The sequence below is a fragment of the Nanorana parkeri genome, unplaced genomic scaffold, assembly GCF_000935625.1.
Source record: "Nanorana parkeri isolate BGI_ZX_2015 unplaced genomic scaffold, ASM93562v1 scaffold44, whole genome shotgun sequence".
NCBI lineage: Eukaryota > Metazoa > Chordata > Amphibia > Anura > Dicroglossidae > Nanorana > Nanorana parkeri.
This window is the reverse complement of record NW_017306312.1, coordinates 3,029,583-3,055,177: the sequence shown is the minus strand read 5'-3', so window position 1 is coordinate 3,055,177 and position 25,595 is coordinate 3,029,583. Positions and strand designations below refer to the sequence as shown.

General features: G+C 40.6%; 1 protein-coding gene across 7 annotated transcripts in view; it reads left to right on the top strand.

Annotated features, from left to right (window-relative positions):
* DYNC1I2 (dynein cytoplasmic 1 intermediate chain 2) overlaps window positions 1–25,595 on the top strand; it is an 80,204-nt gene that overhangs the window by 3,492 nt on the left and 51,117 nt on the right. For 2 of the 7 annotated variants that reach the window (XM_018572514.1, XM_018572500.1), the window contains exon 3: window positions 18,286–18,376. In XM_018572514.1, coding sequence (XP_018428016.1) covers window positions 18,286–18,376 — 91 coding nt within the window. Of the gene's footprint in view, window positions 1–18,231; window positions 18,377–22,780; window positions 22,805–25,595 lie in introns of all 7 variants that reach the window. The other 5 variants (XM_018572508.1, XM_018572479.1, XM_018572487.1 and 2 more) reach the window with 4 other exon arrangements.

Sequence of the window (25,595 nt, the reverse complement as noted above, 5' to 3'; positions counted from 1 at the left end):
GTCCAACTGTACACATATGTGGGGCACCACGGGCCTTATGCTGTGCTCCCACATATAAGTATATCTGTGTTTTGTGCCAGGAGCACGCTCGAGTACTGGCCCCCAGAACTGGGACTGAGCTATTACTGACAGCTCCTGGTTACAGAATAATAATTGGGAGCCAGTAGGAAGGCCCCCAATCTTGTGGTCACTGTGATATCCATTGACAGTGATCATTAGGGATGCCCCAATACCGTTTTTTCATTATCAGGTACGAGTACCGATTATTCTTTTTTGTTTCCAGTACTCGCTGATACCTGAAGTCCTGTTAAGGAAGCCGGGTCCCGTGTAATGACTTGCCACCCGGCTTCTCCATTAGCAGGGGAGCCTTGGTGACGAGGGAGGATGGAGCTGGCTTCCCGGCCAATCAGGAAGCCGGGCAGCGTGTAATGGGAAGTTCTGGTATCGGGACAGGCATCGGTAGCATTTGGGCAAGTATGAGTACTTGTCCAAATACTCGGTATTGGTACCGAAACTAGTATCGGTGCATCCCTAGTGATCACTTGTTTAGGAGGCCTAAGCCTCCACCATCTGTGAAGACAAAGAGATAAACTACATCTTTGTGGTTCAAAAAGAAAATAAAGTAGTAAAATAATGGAAAATAAAGAAGAATAAAATACATAGATCAGTTAGATCAGGGCTTGATCTAGGTATTTGTGTCAGTAACAGTTCCAGTTGTAGTGTCCAGCGTGTTTTTAGGTAAAAATAAACAAATACATTTAAAAAGGTTTTTATAGGGATTATTGCGGTAGTGTGTGTGATCGCACGTCCTTAGTGTTCCTGTCGTTGTTAGTAGCAGTGTCAATGTGTTTTAGGTTAAAAAAAAAAAGCTTTTGTATCTTCTATGGTCATAGTGTGCAGTGCGTATGATTTGTCAGTTTATGGTCTGTGCGGGTGCCAGTGTTTTAGGTAGGTAACAAAACAAAACAAAAGTTAAATAGTTTTTGCATTGTGGGGGTGTGTGGTGCAGTTTCTCACTGCAAAGTGTGTGTAATATATGTAGGATAACTGATCATTAGATTTGGAGCATTTGCTCTCTCTGAAGGCAAAATCTACACTATTGTTTCTGGGCCCTGCTGTAGGTATAAACAACAAGTAATGCACACCTGTGTGATTGGAGCTATTTTTCCTTTTGAGAATAAAAAAAAAAAATCAGAAGATTTCTACTTACATTTACCACCAAATGAAGGCCCAATTTGTCTTGCAAAAAACAAGTTATAATTCACCTTGATAGACTTCGGCTCCATTCACACAGGAGCGGCTGTCCGTACATATTCGGCCGCACGAATGCGCATGGAGCCGCTCTATACATACAAATAATGCACTTTAAAGGGTTATTAAACCCTCATGTTTTTTTTGCATATATCTACTGCTAGCAAGCAGTAGATATATGCAAAAACTTTTTTTTTTAAATCTTTTGAAACGGGTTAATACTTACCTGTGTCTTCGCCGCGCGCTCCCATCCGAACATCTGAAAATTTCTCGGGAGGCTACAAAGGATCTTGGGGCGGGCGCATGCACACTTCAGATGTTCGGCCAGGAGACGAGGAGAGACACAAGGTAAGTCTATGGAGCAGCGTGCACACCGCACAGACTCCGTTGGACATGAGCGAAGAGGAGGACAGAGGAGTCAGCGCTGGATCCGAGACCCGCACCAGCGCTGGAGGGACAGCTAAAAACGACAGTAAGGAAGAAAAAGATCGGATTAAGAGACATCATTTAAGGTAAGTCCTTACACTAACATTTGGGGGAGGGAAAAAAAAATCCTTTTAAAGGAGAACTATGGGGGTAAGTGTTTTTCCCCATTGTTCTCCTCAGGGTCAGGGTATACTGAGACCGCTGAAGCCGGGACAGTTCCCGACATTACTGTCGAGATCCACCCAGCTGCGTGATTGACAGCTGGCTCTGCCTATCTAAAGGCAGAGCCAGCTGTACCCTCCAGTCAGCAATGGAGGATCGGAGCGGGGAGGGGGAGAATCCCTGCAGGGAGCCATGAGTGACAGTCACGGCTCTCTGCAGGGACAGGATCGAGAAGTGAGCGAGCGACGGTATGTGTTCGCTCACTTCCCGATCTATTGAGCCGACGTGTGACAGTTTCATTGTCACACGTCGGCTCGAACTATGAGGCTGAGTGATTTTCACTCACCTCATAGTTCTCCTTTAATGTCACTTTCATATGCATTGTTCATACTTTTGCGGCAGCCGCGCGGTACAAAACCGCGTGGCCCGCAAAATAGTGCAAGCGTGATTTTTGGACAGTTTCCACACCTCCTGAGGCTATAGTAATAGCCGCAAACGAGCGGAATCCGTGCTGATGAAAGATCTTAGCGTGTGCGTGCCGCGCGGTCTTCCGTGCGGAAAACCGCGTGGGAACTGCAAACGCTTTAAGTGATGTTCCTTGTTTGCAAATAGTAACTAGTAACCTTAGTATGTTTTCTTTCCGAAGCAAATGTTATATGAAGAAAATACCACATTATGGCCACTAGATGGAGCCCAGAAGCATAAGAAGTATTGATTTCCTATGCTCCTCAGTGCCACCAAGTGGCCATATTGTGGTATTTACCTGAAATTACATTTAATCTGGAAAGGAAATATGCTAAGAACTTTCAATTTCGCCTCCATTCGCACAGAAGGCACATTTACAGAGTTTGGCAGAACAAATAGCTCTGTGAATTGTTTATGAATACACCTCCTAAGTAGTTACAAAGATATGTACAGGTTTACTAAAGCATGCCAATGTTGTAAAACTGTGTTCAAGCATTAAGGTTTGTTTTTCGCTCTGTTATTAAGGGTTTAAAAAGTGTAATTTATTGCACCAATCCAATAGAGATCTGTTAGTTTGTTATACTGTCATTGTACATTGGAGGGGTACATGTAAGTATTAAAGGAAAGACTGGTGTGCAGAAAGCAACCAATCAGGAACACATTTTCATTTGTCGTGGTATATTAGGGGGCATTTGCACATGATTTAGTATTTGTAGTATTATGAAAGTCAGAATGTTAACATTTTTTTCCTTTTTAAAATGCTTTTGATTTAACTTGAATACTAGGCAACATTTATTTTTTTCAATGAAAAAGTAGTATTTATTTTGGTGTTGGAAAAACAGAAACTATTGTGTTAATATTATAATAGTGATCTTTTTTTCGAGTCTCCCCTTTAAGGTAGTTTTATTACCTTTTGATCTTGCAAGTAGGTTTTTTTATTTTTCCACTTCCTTTACCAGTTTGACAACAGAGTGAAATGGCAGAGTTGTCGCCCTGTGCATATGGTAATCTTAGATCATTTTTTAATAAACTTTTAGTAAGCAACAAAGAAATTAGATCCGTAATACAAGTAACTGTTTATAAGCAGTATCAGCAGTGATTTTTCATTTGGGAAACCATATGAATAAAAGTTGCCTGTTGTGAAAATCCCCAGAAGTGTTGAACTGTTTGTCGCAATCCCTGAGATGGCATCCAGTGGTGACCTGCGGTTTACTGCACCGGATCACTGCAGGCCACCATTAGGACACATAGAAAAAACGATGTGCCCTGTTTAGACCACAACACACCTGTGATGGGTGCTGCATTATTTAGCAGTACACTGGTTGCCACCGCAGGTCACCACACGGTAGCACAGCGCGTCTCGCTGCTCTGTGGGGGCCTGAGTAGAATGTACACAGTGTACACTACCGATAAAGTTTAAAAATATAAACGGTGACAGCTCCAGCAGTTTGCCATACAACTTACACTGCTGGAAAGTTTTAGCTGATGGGCCCCTGCTTACACCTAGGTGTTGTGTCGCGTAAGCACGACAAAAAGCTCAAGACAAGGAATCCCATTAATTTCTATGGTCCCTGTTCACACCTGACAATTTTCTTGCAAGGAGGAAAAATGCCTGTCGCTGGAAAAATGTTGTGAGCTACTTTTTTGGCAGACTACAGTGCTTTTTGGTCCCACAGACTTCAGTGGGAAAGGTCGCACTCCGGTGTGAACAGAGGCCATAAAAATGAATGGGACTCCTTGTCTTTAGAGTTTTGTTGCGCTTACTTTTGAGCAACAGCACACTTGTGTGAACTGAGCCTAAAGGTGCCCATACACCTTACGATTATCGGACGATAATCGTATGCGATCGACTTTTCGTCCGATATTCGTATGTGTGCATTGCAGTGTCCGACCGACAATACTGTACAATCGTACGACTTTTGACGGTCAAGCATGTTTGAAAACTTTGCTAGATCGTACGATTGTCGTAAGGTTGCTGGCGTTTCCGTCCGTCAAAAGTCGTACGATGTACACTGCGCTTGCGCTAACGAAAATACGGCAAATCAATTACCGCATTTCGTCCAGGTGCTTTTGGTTAATTACGGCTAAATGATTCTTGCGATCATCGGGGCAGGATGGAGCTGCCGTACGAAAATCGTACGACTATTCGATCATCGGACGAAAAGTTTTGTCCGATAATCGTAAGGTGTATGGGCACCTGAACTGTCACTTTTCCTGCAGAGCTTGGCCTGCATGTGAGGAAAATATAAGTAAAGTCTTGTGAAATAAAGTAATTCATATAGTGAGCACAAACTATCATTACTTTTATTATCCCCATACAGTACTATATTGCAATATTGTTCAGCATATTGGTCCTTTAAAGGATTTCATACAGCTTATTGACCACCCTTTAAAGGTGAGTTTTACAACAGAGTGGCATAGAAATACAGAAGTGATCAGCAAACAGTGTTACTGAAGGGCTTTGCAGTTGTAATTAGGAGAAGACTTGCAGGTTAAGAGACAAGGAACTAGGGATGACATCCTGTTCTGGATTTAAGAGATGAGTTCATGTTGTGTGTCGGGAAGCTGTGTTTTACAGAGTATAAGTGAACGATTTACCTTTTCTGCCAATCTGTTCCCCTGTAACACATACCCAGCAAATGTGTATAAAGCTGTTCGGGGCCTTATTATATCTCTTTGTGAGCTGTTGGTTTAAGGACAGTCACTTTTGGCCAGGTGTCTGCATCCTAACTGCCCCTAATTGGTTTGTTAGCCCGTTTCCAAGAAGCGCCCTACAAGTGAATGGCCAAAGAGCCTGAACGGAGCCCCGCAGGTGGCCCACTCTCATCCCCTCTTCAGCCCAAGCTAGGGATTAGAAGGCAAGTCAGTGGTAAAAGACTGGCTCTTGTGAACCGGCAGCACACGCATTCCCCACACTGCTTATCTGTCCCCTGTTCAGATGACCTAAATACAGAGTCAATGTGGCCAGGCTCCCTACCAACAATAGAACAGTTGGGAAGTGCTGTAACATATCGTGCTCACTCACAGCAGTCACTTTACATATGCATATTTATTGGTTTGCTTTCTGCCTGTCATTAGATTTAATTGTGCTATACAACCTGAATTAATTCATGCCTCCGTTAAATCTTAAATGCTGGAGACATTAAAATGTAACTTGTAAATGGCTTTTTTTGTCCTATTAATTTACATCCAGCATGTATTGTTCTTATACTATTTCAGGGGATTTTAAATGCATATTTGCTTCACAGCTGCTGAGGGCTTAAGAACGAATGGTGGCTTTACAGGGCACGATTCAAGTATCACCTGTGATGATCGAGCCATATAAGGCCTCCTTAGGGGTGCTTGGCTAGCACTCAGTCAGAAGAACATTTGGAAACGTGAATTGCGCACGTGCTAGTACACAGCGTATGCCGTATCACACAAAAGATCAAGGAAGGTCCAGCCAGTCTCGCATTGGGACAGAACATTTCCTCTCTGTGGCCACCTAAAGTTCACACAGAGCTGATATGTTACTTGCATGTGGACTGAATCCTCAACATCGTAACGCTAAACATCGGGTGGAAAAAAAAAATACTGGTAATGGGGAAATTTTATGTTTTGTTTATTTAAAAAATATATTTTTTGTTTTAGTCTTCAAAATTTACAGTTTTTAAACTGTATTTATTTGTTTTGGAAATAGGTTATGCACAATGAAGGATTCCCTGAGCACTATGAGTTATCTATAGAGACAGCCTAACAGAACAGCTAGGTTTGCAGCTGGAAATTTGAGCAGTGTGTGGCCCCCGTCGGCAACCCTCCTTTTGGCAGAAGTCACTTTTTAATCGACTTTTGCTGATGGACTTGGGCTGAAAACTCTTGCCTGAACAGTGACTGCAGATATTTTGACCCCGGCACACCTGCAGCTGTCGGAATACAATAGCCTGACAGGGCAGATTCCCCAATCCGTTCTGTTTAGTTTGGATGGGGAAATTGAGCATTTTTGTTTCTTCAACTCATGGGTCTCAATTAGAAAAATGCATTGTGTATGACCAGTTCTGGGCTTTAGCTTAAGCAGTCTGAATAAAGATAGGTGATTGCTTTAATTACTCAATGAAGTTGAGCCATTAAAGCAGCCAACTTCAGCACAGCTAAATAGTAGTCATGCCAATGATGTGAAATAAAAAGACTAGCGCTCAGTCTAGATAACTGATTTCTTAATATTATTTTGGAAGTGTCAGACAGTCAGGTCTTTGCTGCTCTGTGCAGCGTTAATAGTCTATGACAATGAAATCTGTGCACAAGCTTACAGAAAGGGAGAGAACAATCAGAAGACTATGATTGGGAGGTGACACTTCTTCCACACTGCACAGCCAAGAGGGTGACACCAAGTTCTCTACTATAGTTAAGGAATACAGAAGTATGGAAGCAGAACCCAATTACAAATAATTTAGGCATTAAAACAGTTTTTATATGTATTTAAGTTCCTCCTTTTCCCGTCATGGACGCTGTTTCTGTTTGGTTTTTTTTACTCCCTCAGTAGGGCCAGAGCGATATGTACGAAGTCACTGAATCAAACTTGACCCGGTACTGAAATTCTCTTTATTGACTGAGTGATCCTTAGGGCAGATCTCGGAATATTAAAAACTAAAAAAAAGAAAAATCTTCGAGGACATTAATTACAAGTATTTTATATATTTTATTGTCAGTGTCAATCCTATGTGATGTTGAAGATAAACATTTTGTAGGTTTTTTTTTTTTTTTAAATACTAAGGCTTTAGTCACACTGTGACAAAAGACAAAATGGAGAGGCCAACATCTACCAATTAGATTCTATTTAACAAAGTCATGTGACCCGAAAGGGGACATGTGATAAGGTGGAATAGTTTGCTTTACATTGCTCATTACTTCTTTGATATGCCTAGTTGACACTCATGAGAACTTTGTAGACAGGGTAGAAATAGGGCATTATATAACACAGTAGTACTACTGTATAATGAAATACATAGCAGCAACTAAATGTAGAACACTGTCCCTACGTAACACCGAGGTGGAAATTGTAGTTCTACGACAGCTGGCATCATGAAATAGTCCATAATGTCCAGAACATCAGGTTGGGGCTGATAATGCAAATATGAGTAAAATCGAATACTACCCTCGGGCCATCACCAACCTTCTCTTCCTCCATTCCACTCTAATAGCCCGAGTTTGCCATATGATCAGAGTCCAGTAAGATGCTTCCTTTATGTTGGGAATAATTGTAAGATCATATCAGTGCATGCTGGAACTTGCTTGCAATTGGCGATTGATATCTTATAAATAATAGGCACGTTAAAGGGCTGTTCCTATTAGATCTGATTGGGTATATTATAAAGAGCTGCACAAACTGTTGGAGCTATATAAACCCTGTAGTATAAAGTGCAATATTCCAGTTCAGAAACCTTTTTAGGAATAAGTGAGCTGTTGTGAAGATGATCACATTGACCCATCATGGTGTATCCCAGTTCCTAATGCAATTGCTTTTCCTGTCACAAGTTGCTAAGGCACAGGACAAAAGTTGAAGCCGGTGTCACTTATTAAGACATAGTAGCTTGTATTATTATGTGCCCCTGCAGAGAGGGACCTAATCTTCTCATGCCTCATTATGTTTCCACTCTGCGTTTTCTCTTGTTCAGATTACTTGCTTAAATAGGAAGGAAGGGGGGGGGAGGAGGATTTAAATGTAAATGGTTTGGTAAATCCTATGTAACCTGTCAGCAGTTTTGAAAGAACATATACATTCTTATTGATACAAGCAGAGCGTCTCTGTTTCAAAGGGAAAAGGAGGAATTTAAATGCGATTCCCGGGGATTCTACATCTTTGTGTCCTTTTATTCCCAACATACACACTCCTGACGACTTTTGTACTGCCGGACAGGACTTGGAGAAAAGAGAACAAGCTTGATGTTGTTCACAGCTAATCCATGTTTATTTGTCCTAGTAGAAATGAAGTCTATGCAGTTCAGCACACCGATGGCAACCAATCATGTTCATCATGGTGGCAAATTGGGTCATTGTTTGTAACAAACCGATTTATCTTATGTCTTTTAATCTAGGAGTTTGTTTACCTCTATACGCATGCTGAAACCAGCACCTATCGCGTATATCATTTCATGTGTTTTTAGGTTTGCCTATAAACAACCAACACTAAAAAAAACTCAGCCTGCCAAAGGCTAAGGGCCTGTGTCAATGGACTTTGAGCCTGTGTTTATTACATCCGTTTCATATTTGAGACATTTCTAAAATATATTAGTAGGACTGTAGGTTAAATCATATATTTGGTAGGACTGCAGGTTAAATCATTGGCATGCAAAGGCACAGGTCCCTTAGGTTTATTGTGCTATAATTTTACATTTGACTAAAGTAGGAATTGGTTAGAACCCTGTCATGTGTTTTTATTGTGCAGTCCATGTCCCGTTGGTGAGGTTTCCCTTACCTTTTATCTCAGAGAAGTGAGGTAATTTCTCTGCAGGGAAGGGGATCTCCTTTTAGACGGTTGTCACTGGAACACATTGAAAGATTTATATTCCTGTTCTGGTGATAACTGGAAAATTTGGATTTCCCAATGCTTTCTGTACTGGGGACCATAGGCTGACTTTCCGAACACCAGTGAGTACACAGACAGCTAAAGAAAACAGAGGGCTTTAAAATTTTTACACTTTATCCAAAACCTGGGGGGGGGGGGGGAAAGCCACGCACACTTTAATTCCTATGGACCCTTTAAATGGAGTAACAGCAGAAACAATAGTGTGGGAACTTGTTTTTGCACCATGCTGAACAGTCTGCACAGGTAACCATTCTGTTTGACCTGTCCCTCTCCTTTGATAACAAGGTATGTTACTCAGCAGGCCAACACACAGCTGGTAATAGGCATACTCTTCAGGTTTAGGTATATAGGCTGTAAGGTTCATAGCACGGATTGTGTTGGCACATGTATAGTATTTTTCAGCCACTTATATGGTGAATGTAGTCTGTAATGCATGCATGGCACAGGCATGCATTGCAGGCTATCTCCATAAGCATATTCTGCATAGTAGCACCCCCCTGTGCTAGCTGAGATGCATGGTTTTACTGGCTGGCCCTGCAAGTTCCTTACAGCCTGTTTTCTCTACACTTTTAAAGGACATCATCATGTGTGTCTGTATTACAGCACTGACATTAATCTGTGTTGTATTAATGCAGCCCATTCATCTAGAACGGACTTAAAGTGCACAGCAATGGAACAAAAGAACAGACCTGTGTTTTTTTGTTTTGTTTTTTGGGGAAATGCAGGACTTGTGACATGCTGTAGTGTAGGTCCGTCGGCACCCACTGTGCATTTGCATTGGGGTGTCATTTCTAAGGGAATTGCCATGTGGGAGTGCTGTGTGCTGCTTTATTGTACATTGTGGTTACGCTTTAAAATGTGCCTTTCCGAATGTCCTATTGCGCCAGGTTAGACATTCTGCACAATAAGTTGTTAAAGAAGAACTGGTGTTAATGGGTCCCATGTATGCACAGCTGACATAAAGTGAAATTAAACGCTCAAACTTTTTTTTCAATAACTAATCCCGATCAAACAAATATACATTGCCCAGCATAGCGTTTGCGTACATTTTTGCCCAAGTATTTACATTCATGTTTCTGAACAGCTGACTCCAAGTCTGTCTTCTTGGCTTCTCTGAGCTTCCTGTCCAGTACACGATCACAATGGACAGTTCAGACAGGGCAGGATATTAGGACCAGTACTCAGGGAACCAGTTGATTCTGCAGGAAACTAAAACGTATAAAACATCATGGAGCCGCAGCCGTTGTAAGTGATTTAATCAGCATTTGAAATGGCTTAAAAACCTTTTTACTTTAATATCACTTATAGGCCCAATTCAAATCATTTATTGTAGTGTCCAGGTTGCTACCTGCAATGGTGCATTGCAGTGACATTCAGAATGAATTCTGAATGGCACTGCAACGCACCCTGACCTTGCAACGCATCTTGCGCTGCACACTACTTGCACTGTCAAAAAATGCAGAATCCTAAATCACAAATATTTCATGACATTGAGATTGTATCATTCTGTAGAAGCTACTGCCGGTGTCTACAGTCATACAGTGGACAGAATGTGTCAGTGTAGCACCTAGCCCTCTACATCTGCTGCAAATGATTACATTGTTGAACAAGTTTCCCAGAATTGTTTGTATAGGAGTTCAGTTTCATTCTCTTCATGGGTAGTTCTAGGAATGATTTACACCAATGCAAGACTATTCTGATCTCAAATGAAAAGAAATGTATAACTGGCCCTTAATTTACTGTTACTAAGATTGGGCTTTCTAAATTCAAGGTAATGTATTCCTCCTCTGCAGTTATGTTCTTAAAAGTAACAACATAAACCACCTATTGCTTTTAGTGTGCTTTTGCAAGGTACACATTTTGAGAATAATTCTCTCTCCTTTTCTGGGAAAGGATTCAATTACCTTATACAAGTCATGTGGCACTTTAAACATCACATTAGTATCTTTATTTTACCCATAATCCATGCATGGCCCAACAACTACTGATGAGCCTGGATAGAAAGCCCGTCGGTGGTTGTGAGTTGCAGATCTCCGCACATCTCTATTGCTTTTTAGCACGGCTCTAATGAATAAGCTGGCAGCGGAGTATAGGCGTCCTATGTGAGTCACCCTGCTGAATATTATGTAAGATTTTAGAATTGGCTCTATGTTAAAAAGCATCTTTGGGAAGGACCTACCTCTGATTGATTTATTTGCTTGGATAGAATCGTTTGTTAGTTTTTTTTAAACTCTGGGTAGATATTAAACTTAGGAGTTAAATCTTAAAAATGCATTGCAGTGCCTTAACTATTTCCAAAATTTGAATGAATGTATTTCTAAGATTTAACTCCTGAGTTTAGTGTCACTTTAAAGGAGTTGAAAAGTCCCAGCATATACTATCCTGGTATAACATCAGCGTTGTAATAGGAATACATACTAATGTAATAAAAGCTTACTTCAAAAAATCCCTTTATGTAGTGAGTGATGCCTTCCATCTGCCAATCACTGTCATCAATTTCCGGGATTCCCAGATTGCTTTGCATCTCTTTCCCTGCTGCTTGATGTCATGCAATCTTGATTTCTCAAGACTACATAGCCCATCATGCATTGCTTCCAGTGAGCAATGATTATGTTATATTGTTCAGATGTTGAGTTGTAGTTCAGAAGGCAGAAAGAAGTGCATATTCAAAGGGAGTATTACAGTGTCACTGTACTGAGGAAGTACATTTTATGTTATCTTCAATAAGATTAGACTTCTATATCGATATGGTTATTAGCAGTGGGATAGAAGTTAAAGAAGTTCAATATACATTGAAAATAAAGTATAGTGCTAGATTTTATACAAGTCGATTGAAACTGAAGCAGGGTCAGGGGTTCACACGCTGACATCATGTTTGGGATCTCGTTTATGTTGGATATTACCTTCCCGATCTTTTGCGTATAGTAAAATGGTGGCATTCAGTGTTTTTTTCTTGTTTTTTTTTTACATTGAATAGACTTTTATTATTAATATTTCAGTCAGATTTTTAGCATCATTACACAGAATTTTAAAACAACCCGCCATTGTTGGAATTTTTATCTATTTAAATGATATATTTATATCCTCCCATTTGTGGCCGGGTATAAAAGGTGACAATCCTTGTTATTTCAGAAGTTTTCAACTACATTATATGAATTAGGGATATACCGATGCCGAGTTTTTGGGCGAGTTCTCGTACTAGCCCAAATGCTCCGATGCCTCGCCGGATGCTTCCTGTACCAGGCTTCCTGGCCAATCAGCAAGCCAGGCAGCGTGTAATGACGTGCTGCCCGGCTTCCTGATTGCTCGGGAATCTGGCCAATCAGAAAACCGGGCGCCGTGTCATTACACGGCACCCGGTTTTCTGATTGGCCGGGAAGCCGGCTTCATGCTTCCTCGTCACCTTGTGATGAGGACCATGGGGTGGCTTCCCACCTGGCTTCCTGATTGGCCAGAAAGTCGTCTCCTTGCTTTCTCGTCATATAGTGACGTGAAGCATTGGGGTGGCTTCCCTGCTAATCGGGAAGCCAGGTGCGAGTCATTGCACGTCGCCTGGCTTCCTTAATGGGACTTCCAGTATCGTTATGAGCGAATATCGGAAAAAAAATATCTGTATCACTGCATCCCTAATATGAATAATCTTTTAGATTGTAAGCCCTCACGGGCAGGGCCCTGCTTACCATCTTGTCTTGAATTGTGTTGCGATTGTAATGTCTTCCTTATATTGTAAAGCACTGCACAAACTGTTGGCGCTATATAAATCCTGTACAATAATAATCGCTATGAATCAATAAACATATTGCACCATGATTTATAAAAATGAGACCAGGTACATGTAAGATGTGACCTCTAGATGGCAGTATTTGTCCAGAGGTGTGCGAGGGAGATGCTGGAACAGTATGTAATAAATAGTATTCATAAAAAGACAAGCACATGATAGAATAACACAACATACTTGAGGTTATAGATATTCTATTAACCAGAACGACAAAATGTTTTTTCAAATATTGTTCCAGTGGGTAGAATCTCTTGTTGGGAACTTTGTCATATGGACGTTTGCTGTTTTATAAAGTGTGAGCTGTCCATGTCCTATGCTGGTGACCCTGAACATGTAACATAATGCTTGCTGAGACTTTGCACAGTAGTTAAACAGAATTCATTTTCCTGATTGACATTTCCTTTTTCAGAGTATAGTGCGCTATAGATTACTATGAAGTCTTGTCAGTGTGAGAGAGAGGGCCAAGCAAGAGTAACCTTGAATGGCATTAGCATACAGCTGGTATAGAAACTAGTGTATAGCTTTATGCCGGGAATGGCAAGAAAAAAGAATATCTTGTGGAATTCATTTACAATATGGAAAAATGAAAGTATATGAAAATCCAGTCATTAAAAATCTTATGGGAATGTCATTTCAAAAGTCATTTTCAATATTGACAGCTTAAAATATCTGGTTATCCTGCCATGAAGGTCCTTGTTAAAGTAGTATTAAACTCTCAAATAATGAATCCAGATCAAACAAATATACATTGCCCAGCAAAGTATTTCCTCATGTTTCTGAGCAGCTGACTCCAACTCTCTTAGCTTTACTGCCCTAAACTTCCTGTCCAGTACAAGATCACAAAGGGCATGACAGACTCAATCAGCCTTCCATATACTAGCTTGGAAAAAGAATGAAGGACACAGAATAAGTAGGGAGCAGGAGAATGTCTTGCCTTGCAGTATCTGTGTGTTTGTGAAGACACACTCAAGGGTGGCTCCATAGGACCCTGCAAGAGAAAGGAGCCACCCCCAAAACATGATATCAGGGCCAGTGTTCAGGGGACCCGCTGATTCTGCACGGAACTAAATCAAGGCGCAGGATCCATTGTAAGTGCTTTTCGAAATAGCTTAAAAACCTTTTAACTTTAGTATCACTTTAGGGCCTTTCCTGTTATAGCGCGATCAGTTCTACTCCTGCTTTATCATCATCATGCTCTCCAAATGGAAAGTGCAAGCATTGCACAGGCAGGTCAACCGTTGTTACCATCAGGAAATTTGCACCGAAAAATACTGTGCAGCCAACGCTGAAAGGACATGGTTGCATGGTTGCTGATATATAAGAAAGTATTGTAGTTTTTAAAAAAAAGGAAGTGTTTGATAAACAGTGCTTTAGCAAATTAAATGTCATTGTTGCTGTTTATATCTAATGTATCTATATAATTAACTGCATTTGTGGCATGCACAAACACTTAAAGGAGAACTATGAGGTGTGCTTTTCACTCACCCCATAGTTCTAGCCGACCTGTAACAATGAGACTGTCACAGGTCGGCTCAGTAGATCGGGAGGTGAGGGAAAACATAACGGGTTCGCTCGCCTCTCGATCCTGTCACGGCTCTCTGCCGTTACAGGGGGAGGGGCTGGATTCCCCTCTCCCCGCTCTCATCTGCCAGCGCTGACTGGCGGAACGGACGGGCGGGTACAGCTGGCTCTGCCTCTAGATAGGCAGAGCCAGCTCTCACTCACGCAGCTGGGCGGATCCCGTCATCTAAGTCGGGATCCACTCCGGCTGCGGCGTCTCAGTATACCGCGAGCTGTAGCTCGCGGTATAGAACTATGAACTAATGGGGAAAAACACTGACCCCATAGTTCTCCTTTTAAAGGAGAACTATGAGGTGAGCGAAAATCACTCACCCTCGTAGTTCAAGCCGACATGTGACAAAGAAGCTTTTTATTGACTAAATGGTGCAACATTTCCATACAAAGTTTTGGAACCAAATAGATTTGCCTGATGAAGGGACTGCTTTGGTTCCCAAACGTTGTATGGAAATGTTGCACCATTTAGTCAATAAATAGATTGACTGGAAGCTATATTGGAGTGCGAGTGACTTACCATCTGTTCATTGTTACCTGTGGAGACGTCTACTGTCACTGCCGCACCCGCTCTGTGTGTAGGGAATTTCTTTACGGTCAGGAGTGCGATGGGAAGTTTTGGATTTTGAATGATACTGAGCTTTGGTTCACGAGAGGAGGTTAGTATATGTCCTTCCGTGACCCATAAGAGAACTATAGGGAAAAACACTTACCCCATAGTTCTCTTTTAAGAATTATTATTATACAGGATTTATATAGCGCCAACAGTTTGCGCAGCGCTTTACAATATAGCTGAAGAAATTACAGTTACAATACAAATCAAGACAACATGGTAAGGAGGGCCCTGCCCGTGAGGGCTTACAATCTAAAATAATGGCTGCAAAGCACTCCTTAATCCAGTCTTGTCACAATTTAGGGAAGAAAACTCGGATAAATTAACAGTTGATAAGATGTAGATGAGGCAGAATTATTTTACTTGTTGTGTATAGGACTTTTCCTACCAGTCATCTGTGGGGGTGGGACAAGAACATTTAAGCTAGAGTAGGTACATCATGAAAGTAGAACTATGGCCTCCTATTAAAATGTTTTATTCCAGGGCACTGAATTATAAGTACATCTTCAGTTTTCTCTTAGTCCCATTGCACAGTCCCACAAATACCTGTTGATCCTGCTAGTGAAGTCCATTTAACTGTGATGGTATGGCAACAATGCTGCACTGCTCCTGAATTCAGAGCAGAGTTTCCACTCTCGTGTAGGCTGTTCCTGCTTATACTACAGTGGGATGAGATGTTTCAGGGTGAATGGCTATCAGCATTGCCATTGCTAATTCACAAGTTTGTAGCTTGTCAATCAGTAACTGACCACACCCAGTCCTGTCCACTGCTTTCTGGATTGAGAACTCCGCCTCTGTTGCCGAACCCCTCCCTGCAGTGTCCGTGAGGGGGGGCTTGTGAGACACGAAGGAGGATTTGGCTCAGTCAGGGAAGGTAAAGGAAGTTTTTTTTTTTTGTTGTTGTTTACTTTGAGGATTGCTGGATTTAAGATCTGATACGAGTGTGATGCAGAAGCTTTTAGCTGTACTTTAAGCTAGTGTGTGTGTGTGATTTGTTGGCTATGTAGGTCCATTCCCCCATAACATTTGTTACCAGCAGATGCCTTGTATATTATACCAGTCAAGTTGCCCTATCCTAAATACCTTTTGGATTCACATGTTGCCCCATATATTGTATTTCTATATGGAACTGCCATTAGTTTTATAAGTATGTTAAAGTACAAAGATGTGTAGAATTGTACATGTACAACGCAAGACTAAGTAGGGACCGTGGCCTTTTTAAAACTATAGTTGAACATTTCCATTATTTAAATACATGTAAAATATAACCCCAATTATATGCAATAAAGTTCATTCTTTTCATCCTTTTGATTTCTGAGAAGAGCATTTAATTGCAGGTTTAATATCTGCAGAAGCATAGATGGCATTAGCAGAGGAACTTCCTATTTTTCTTTTTATAAGAACTTGCCATCATAAAAACATGTCTAGTTCTGTAAGAGATTGTGTCTTATTAGAAACTATATGGCAGGTCAGATATGGCTTCAAACATCACATTTATACCACTAGCCACCAATAGATGCTTACATAGGAAGCCGCTGAGTTTTCTGGAGTTTTGCTAGCCTGCATGGCTTTATGTATTATAATTTTAACTAATTATCCAACATGGTATTCTAGTATAATAAAATGAAGTGTAATGGGTACTCATTGCCACCTAAGAGTTTTGGAGGTGTGTGTGTTTTTTTTTGTTTTTTTTAACCACAAACTCTATGCAAATGCAGAGCATATCTAAGAGCATTTATTTGCTTTGATGGTACTAGTCTTTATATAATGTTCAGAATTTTGTCCACTTAAGGGGTACAGTGAGATAATTGAATGATGTGCAGGCTAGGGACTGGGGTCTTAGTGCAATGATGCTTTAAGCTCTGGTATATAAGCATATGATGATGGGATAGCCTGGTCAATAAAACTAAAATTGAATATTGTTCAGCGATATGCTGGCCATACACATAAAAATAAATCAGTCATAGATATGATAATTTGGAATTAACTTTTTCTCCAAAATGATTGACAAAGTGAGGAAAATCCCTTTAGAGAGTTGTCACTGCAACAAGTATCCCTATTGATATATTTCCCCTATATTCCTGTTCTAGTGACTACTCCAAATTTTGGATTTTCTTATCCCTTTCTTTCTCTGAGATAATCATCAGGATAAACAGAAGAGTGATTCTCCCAAGTAGTGACACAGACAGCCTCTCGGAGTATTACCTATGACTTTCAGAGTCTTGCAATGCTTCATGAGACATCTAGAGTGCCATGGTTGCCTACCCCTTCAATACATGTTAATCAAATGTATCAATACATAATTCGAAGATGGGGAGACAATTACTTTTCAACTTGTTTCATGAACCAAGGGTCCACTTCCTCAGGAGGATATAGGAGCTATCTACACAAAGACTTTATTATAATGTTAAATAATATTAGGAAATTGCTTTACTCGCAACCATTAAACCCATACTTGCATACGTTACAGGTCTAATGCATGTAAGGATAGGTTCAATGGTTGTGAAAAAGCATTTTCCTAATACTATTCAGCACTGTAACAAAGTCCATTTATAGATATGTTTTAGTATAATTATTGATAGATATTAGACCCATGTTATAATTATAGATGGCTCCTGATGAAGAGGACCCATGGTACATGAAATGTGTTGAGAAGTCCTAGTCTCCCGATCTTTGAACTGTGCATTGATACATTTGATTAACAGGTATTTTATATATCACGTGTACTAAGAAGTATATTTAGAGTATGTAATAAGATGGGAAGACCGGGAGGGTTTGTATATGTGTGGAAAGTTTGAACTAAATCCTTTTTTTTTAACGATTGTTTTTAAATAATGTGTTTATTTTAGCAGTATAATGTGTGTCAACAATAGCTATGCCTTTTTTAAAAGTCCCATTTGGCTCTTTGTGGCACTTCTATTTGTGTTAGGGATGTTGTTATACCCCCTTTAGGGGCAAGTGGTTAAGTAAATACTTTTAAAAAAAACTTTATATGAGCAACAGGAACATGACAGGGGTTCTGATCTATCCAAAATGATTTTACATCTTCTTTTAATGGGAGGCCATAGTTCCTCATTAAGTAGTACTACACATAATGCTGTGGAGGAGATGGGGTGCTTATATGTACCAGTCTTAAAGTGCAGCATCACTGAGAAAATGGAATGTCCTAAACCTTTCTCATCACTTCTCATTCTTTCTCCCCTGTGTGTCACCAACATGTTTGATGCAAATGCATGAATAATCCAGCATGTGATTGGTAACTCTTTCTTCCCTTCTTTTTTCCCATTCTTCATCTCCATCCATGTATGTTTTTGGTTTGCCATCCTTCTGTTTCCGTTACCCCTTTTTGTGTTTCTTTTTATCAACCCCTCACTTTTTAACTTGCTTTGGAAACATCTTAAGCAGTCCAACCCCTGCGAATAGTAACAGAGGATACGTGTCTGTTTCACTATTTAGTCCCTCCACCAACGTCTCCCTCCTCTAAGTCTGTGAGCACACCAAGTGAGGCTGGAAGTCAAGACTCTGGAGATGGCACTGGGGGAGCAAGGTATGTGATGATTTTTACTTAATACTGTCAATAATTGCTCTGTTGAGACACTTAAATCAAGGAAGACCTCCACCCAAGGCTGTAAGTCAATTTTGGTGTTCGTGAGTACTGTTGGGTCTGTGCTTATGGTCATTTAATAGTTAAATTTGATTGTTTCAAGGCACAGATACATGGAGTCTAATGGCTGTATTTATTGTCTTAAGGTAGCACTGTGGTCAGTCAGTAGACATTCAAATATTTACTTAACCAGCAGCAAATGGGCTATAAAACAAGCCCACACTGACCTCTGTAGCTGCAAGCTTTGTAGACCAATTCATTTTCAAGATTTACAGCAAAACCTTTCATTGTCTCTCAGTAGCTTGTTTTGCTCCCCTCTCCCAGAACTGACTTGACAGCCTTCTAATCTCTAATGTAAAAAAAGCAAGGTGCACAGGAAGGAGAGGGAGCAGGGTGCCCAAACCCAACATGAACAGCTTCAGTGCTTCTCTGAATTTTGAGGATGAATTGCTCTGTAGTGTCCACAGCTACAGAGGTCAATGAGGGATCATTTGCAAAGCGTATTTTACTGCTTGTTAAGAATACGTAAATATTTAAATGTCCATAGCCCAGCCACAGTTCTTCTTTACATTTTTTCACCCCCATGGTCTGCTGTATCATGGCTTACAAATCTAAGACTTATATTCAGTCATGTTATTGCTAAGAAAATAAAATGTATTAATGTACCAGGGATAAGAGCAACTCCAGATAAAACCTTTTTTATTTGGATAATGTAGGAAAGAATTAGCAGCTATGTCCAGGTTTTTATTGCTGCCTGGGTCCCTGTGGGGGAGATTTGCCTTTACCAGGAGAGGAAATGATGGGAGTTCTCTGCAATGGTGGATCAGACCGTAATACAAAAAAATTCTGTTCAACATAGGAGGGAATAGATATTACCCCCATCAGATTTTATTGCTATCTGTGACATCATTGAAGAGATTTACCCACACTTCATGTCACTGTGACAGGTGTCATCATGACAGGAAGGGAGGGGAAATCTGCCAAGTGGTCACACAGACCATATCAAAATCTGAGAGGCCGCTAACCTTTATATTTTGTCAAAATAAAAATACATAAAAAAAAAAAAAAAGCTTTACATGTATGTTTTAATCTTCACTCATTGGGTCTACATAAAAATCAATACAGTAAACTCCCTGTTATCCGCTACCAGCGGGGATCGGTAGGAGCCGGATAACTGTAGTTTCTGCTTGCTTGAGAATTAATTGTAACTCTCAAGCAATCAATACCCACCACGGTGTTGTTTTCGCAGCCGAGAGGTGAATGTAAGCCTCCGGGAGAAAAAGCAAGCTGGCTATTGAAACCCTGCTTGCTGAGCAGAGGAGTGGACCTGAGAGAGAAAGTTCTCTCTCGGGTCCGCTCCTCTGCTCAGTGGGCGGCTACAATAGCTAGCCTGCTAATAAAGATTGAAATAGCTGATAGCAGGCTGACTATTGGTCCCCATTGTTTACATTCTGCTGCTGACTACGGAATCTAGCCACCGGCTCGCAACAAGATGTAAACAAAGATCAAGCCACTTGCAAAAAACCATTGTGGACATATGTCCTTGATTTATAAAAAAACATTTTTATGCTGGTTGTTTTAATGCCGGATAATGAGGAGTTTACTGTATTTAGATTGAACACCATTTAGATAAAACTGTACAAAAGAGAAAACTGCATAAAACAGATGATATGATATGGTATGACAGACCTTATTTTCAGTGTGGCCTGCTGGTCTCTGTAACAATCACAGAAACAAATGTGTGGTACAAAGTATATTATTGACCACTTTTGTAGTAAAGTTTTATGAATGTGGTTTGTGGTAATATGACTGAGCAGTGGTCTACCATACCATTGTGGTGAGTAATGTTCATATCTCTGGGTTCTTTTATTTTTTGTATTTCTCTTAGAACAGTTACATTTAAAGCAAACTTGTGCTTTTCCCATGCAGGGAAGGGCAACAGGCTCCTTTTTATTACCCCCCTCCCCAGCATTATATACCCCAACTTAACCTTCTACAGCCACTGGGACAAAAAGAAAATACCCATATATGGTGGAGCATGTGACTCGCTCCCTTCCTCTCACGTGACTTTTGCAGCTGATGATTGGCCTAATGCTGTCACATGGTGGCAGGTAGAAAGTTCTCATACGTGTGACTTACACTGGGATTCCTTTCTTTACTCCCAGCATGGGAAGGACGGGAATGTATGTGATGCTGTGGGACTGGGCAATAAAGTAAATCTATTGTTTTGCCCTGCTCTAAAGTTAAAATTTTACCTACACCATCTGGTCCGATTGTCCTTCAACCAAAATTAAGTTATAGTTGTTTGGTGAAGGTCTTCCTTATGAACTTTGTTGTTTGGTAAAGGTCTTCCTTATGAACTTGTTTTGGTTTTTATTATATAATAATATTCACAATTGAATGTGTAATAATTTAATAAACCTGACCTAAATTTGAGATAATTTGGAAAAGAAAAAAAATCTGTAAAAACACAAACAATCCTTGTTTATAGATAGGAGGAAGAGTAGATTTGCCAGGTTTTAGTCATTCAGGGACATGCTTTGTAGCAAACTCCACAACTGTGCACTATTTATTAACCCCTCGCTGCCGACCCATTAAGGGGTTCTTAACGTTAGGAGGAGGAGGCGAGCTTCCCGATCATATAATTACTGTGATAGGCTTATCACAGTGATCATGCCATCAGGAGCCCATCCCTGGCTCCTGATCGTTAACAGTGACCCAGGAGCTGTCTGTGATTCTGTGGCCACTGTGCTGGGTACGGCAAGTGAACGTGATCCCAGCACAACAGTGCGGTGTGGACTATATGCTTATATGTGGCAGTCCAATGATAAAACTATCTGTTGTGCTGCCACATGTATGCATATGGCCGGTGACGATCAGTTAATTCAAGTTCCTTGTTCACCACTGCATCCAAATTTTACAAAGCTTCTTACATGTGGGATCTCTATATTTCCTGAAGCCAGTGTTCTGCAACCTGCTTCATCTTGTTGCATATCATTATTCAGATTTAAACTTTCACAGCTGGTTTGAATATGATTGATGATAGTAAGAAGCATCTTGGTACTAAACACTGGGTCTATCTGGCCTTCTGTATGGGAAAGACCTCAAGGAAATTGGGAGGGTTTTGGAATGTCTCTCCTGCTTTCCAGTTAGGTAAGCCAAAGGGGGTTCCCAGATTACAGACAACATTACTGAGACTGGAAAACTGAAGCCCTAGTTGGGCTTTGTTCCTTGAACCTTCTTAAGGCCGAATGTTTAATTGTGACAGGAGTGTATATTCTTTCAGATTCTTAGAGCGATAGTTACAGGGTTATTCACTAAAGGGTGAAAAGTTTGGAGAAAGCAGGAGAAGTGAACGATCTAAGACAACATAGCTGACCTGGAAAGTGAGCTGAATTAGATAATTTTTCCAAATCGGCTATGTTGTCCGAGATTGTTCACTTCGCCTGTCTTCTCCAAACTCTTCACCCTTTTTTGAATTACCCTGTTGGAAGCAGCTCATAACTTTCAGTGTCCTCTGCTTTGCCCAAATGTTGGGCATTCTGATCAGATAGCGGTCCCTTCAACGCTTCCAGGTAGTGTCAGACCTTGCAGCTAAGACCCACCCCCACACATTTCTATTGGTCCATCATTATGATGAGTTGTCTTCCTTGCCAATAAAAATGTGTGGAAAGAGGGAGTCGCAGGCAAGTTTCAGCATTATGGGGAAGTGCTGGCGCTTTGCTCGTTCAGAGCACCCGCCATTTGGGCTAAGTGTCAGTACTGCATTGCTTTCACTATTCATAATAGGATTCTCGTCAATTGTGGTTGGCTGATATTACCTACTTCACTTTGTCTTATTAAAAAGACCCAGTTAACTTTGAAGGCCTTACCAGAGAAAGGCGGCACACTTCAACACCCATTGTCTTGTTTTCTAGTGAGATTACTCTGATCCATTATTCTAATCCCAGATCTCTCAAATTCTGTCCCAGGCAGTGGTGTGTTTAACAGATTTATTTCCAGTATACAACTCCTACATATTTTTGATTTCTCTTTGATTACAGCATGCACATTGTTGTATATTATGAAGTGCTTTCAAAACTATAGTAAATGTATTTAACAAATCTGTTACTAATTTTACTAACTGTCTGTAAGGTACGTTTCATTGTGACATTGGTTAATTTTGAAATTGGCACATTCCACTATAATCTCTACTTTTTCCACAATCCCTAAAATCGATTCATATTCAGTTCTGAGCATGTTCTCTTGGTTTAATCAGTGGAAGGTACCTGCTAATGTAATGGTCATATCTAACATGGTGGTGACTTGTGATGTGTATTAATCCTCCTGCATGTGCTTTTTTTGCAGTTCCAGAACCGCAGTTACCAAGAAGTAAAAGCATTTATCTTTTTTATTTTCTTTAGAATGTAATATAGAGTTAATGTATATGGCTGTCTTCTGAAAAAAAGGATAATATATAATGTGTATAAAGACTCAGCCCCACTTGCTGGTCAGTAACACTTGAGTAAAAATCTTTCACTATGAGGTGCATGGTGTTGTATTATACTGAACTTTGGTTTAGCACAGAGGTCAATTTCTGTTACAACCCACATTGCATTGGGCGGCTTTAAATTAAACTACCAGAAGGTGACATGCATTGCATTGTTGGATGTCTTGGTGCTGGTTTTCGGGACCAAGAATTGGCATAGCACCAGGAGCTCCTGGGCCATCCTGCTGCAGTGAAAATGTTTAATTACGTCTTACAGATCTGCACCTGGAACTACCTACTTTTCATGTATATGCTTATTTCTATTTTCTAGTTTTCTTTGACACAACTCTTTTTTTGCTAAAAGAAAAAAACATTTAATTACTAAATGCTTGTAGAGAATGAACTTGAAGTGCAACTGAAGCCAAAACCTTTAATTTTTTATTTTGGATAGCGTGGAGAGGGATGAGAACGCCTGTCAGGTTTTTTATTGCTTTCTGTGTCCCCATGAGTGAGATTCACCCTCTCTTGTCCTGGTGGCTGTTGTCAATGAAAGTGAAAGACAATCCACATTTTTTTATTGTCATCAGAATAGGAATAGAGGGGAAATCTTCCAATGGGGCCACTTGTTCTGGTGACGCTGCTGACCACCAGGGATTTCCCTCTCTTTTTTGATTTCCTCCTTCATGTTGTGGCTGTCGGACAGGACAGGAAGTGATGGGAAATCTCCCCAATGGGACACAAATGGCAAAAAAAACAAAAAACTGTCAAGGGTTAAACTTATAATCCTCCCTTACTCTATCCAAAAAAAAAAAGTTTTGGTTTCAGTTCTACTTTAATGCTTGGCTTTCCTATTCCCAGTGGCTCTGATCTTTTTTTTGAAGAGGAAAGGTACCTGTTGAATCTTCAGCATCTAACAGACTTCAAGGAATATATCAGATGCCTGGTCCCCCGTTAGGCGCAGTCCCTACAGTAGCTTGCAATGACGTTGGGGCAGGTGGATGGATCCACACGACACACAGCGGATCCAAGCATGCCATACTCTTGGAAGTGTCTAAGATGCTGATGGTTCTTTATCAAGCTTTAGCTAGGGACAGGTGGTAAGTATTTAATCTTTTCTTTGCTGGTAGGTCACATTTACAAGTTTTTATTCTAGTAACAGATTCACTTTCAAGGAAACCTAACACAAGAGAAATACACAGGCTCTCATTCTGGACTGCTACTGAAAGTATTGGCTACCTGGCTATGATGCTCATCCTCTTGCTTCAAAATTTAGGTCAATATAACACATAAGAAGTATGCGGATCAATAATTCTGCTTTCATATTCTGCATACCTGTTCTTTGCCATTGACTTGGAAAGTATTAAAAACCAGAGGATCAGCATTACAGTCAGACATCTAGCATGTACTGAAATAGAACATCTCCTTTCCAGCTACTAACCATGGTTATATGTTAACAAAAACTGTGTGTGAAAGAAGACACTACATTTGTTCAGAGTATGCAGCCTTAGGGAATGTCAGAGGGCAGGAACGGAGCAAGCAAGTTCTGACACTGCTTGGAAGTGATGGAGTTCTGCCCAGTAATCAGGCATTGCAGGGACAAGGAAAGCTGCTGCAGGTCCATGTAGGTTCAACTATAAAGTGTAGGCCCTTTTTTTGTTTAAGTCTATTTTAGGTGGCCTAAAAAATTATTGTATTGCAGTTTACATGAGATTTCTTTTAGTTTGCTTCTGTCAGCCTGCAATTAGCTAGCTGTATAGTGAAGTTGCTTAGAAGTTAAATTATGACTAACTATTTGTTTGTCAGCTGTGACCAACTGGTTTTCATCTGTGCCCACAAGTAGAACTTTCATAATTTAAAAATCACATTCTCCCTGCTGTAGGCAATTCTCTTGTGGGCACGGTTTAAGTAAAATCCACTTTAATGTGTGTTTTAAGCTTTAAAAGTAAATTAATTATGTCTGGGCTGGAATCACATAGGTGGGCAGCAAGCTGGAATTGTGTCAGATCTCTTAATTGCTGGATACAGCTGAGTGATGTAGATTGAAGTATGGATTGCGTGACACATCAGTGCAAGAGGTTAGTTTGTAATGTCACCCCTCACCCACTTCCAGTACATAAAAAGACTGGAGCCGCCATTGCAGAGCATGGGGGTTAAGCAGGCCTACCCAATTCTGCTGGGCCGCTGAATTTATATTAGACGTATGGTGGGTTTCACATGAATTGACACATCTGAGCCTAAGGCTGTGATTAACCCATAATTACAGCTGTGTCACATCTTGGCAAGACTATCAGTACCACATCCCAGTGGAAATGCAGATTGCTTCCTTACCAAAGAACCGATGTGTTAGCCTTTTTCCTGTAGCAATAGTACCATTTCCTGCACATGTTTTCTGCTGTGGGCAATGTTACCAGATACTGATCATTCACACCCAGCATGTACAGGTCCTGCTTAGGATCACATGCTACAGGGGGATCAGATCTCACAGTGGATGAGAAACAGATTACAGCATTCTCTTCAGTGCTGTGACAGAACCCAATACATCACAGAGGGTCTGTTATATCACAATTGCCGTGCTTTTGTATCCCTAGTGAATGCAATATGAACAGACTTACAAGTATCGCATGCTCAGTTTAGCTAATGAAAAATGCCAGACAGATGTAAAACACACGTGTATGTAAATGTGTGATATATATA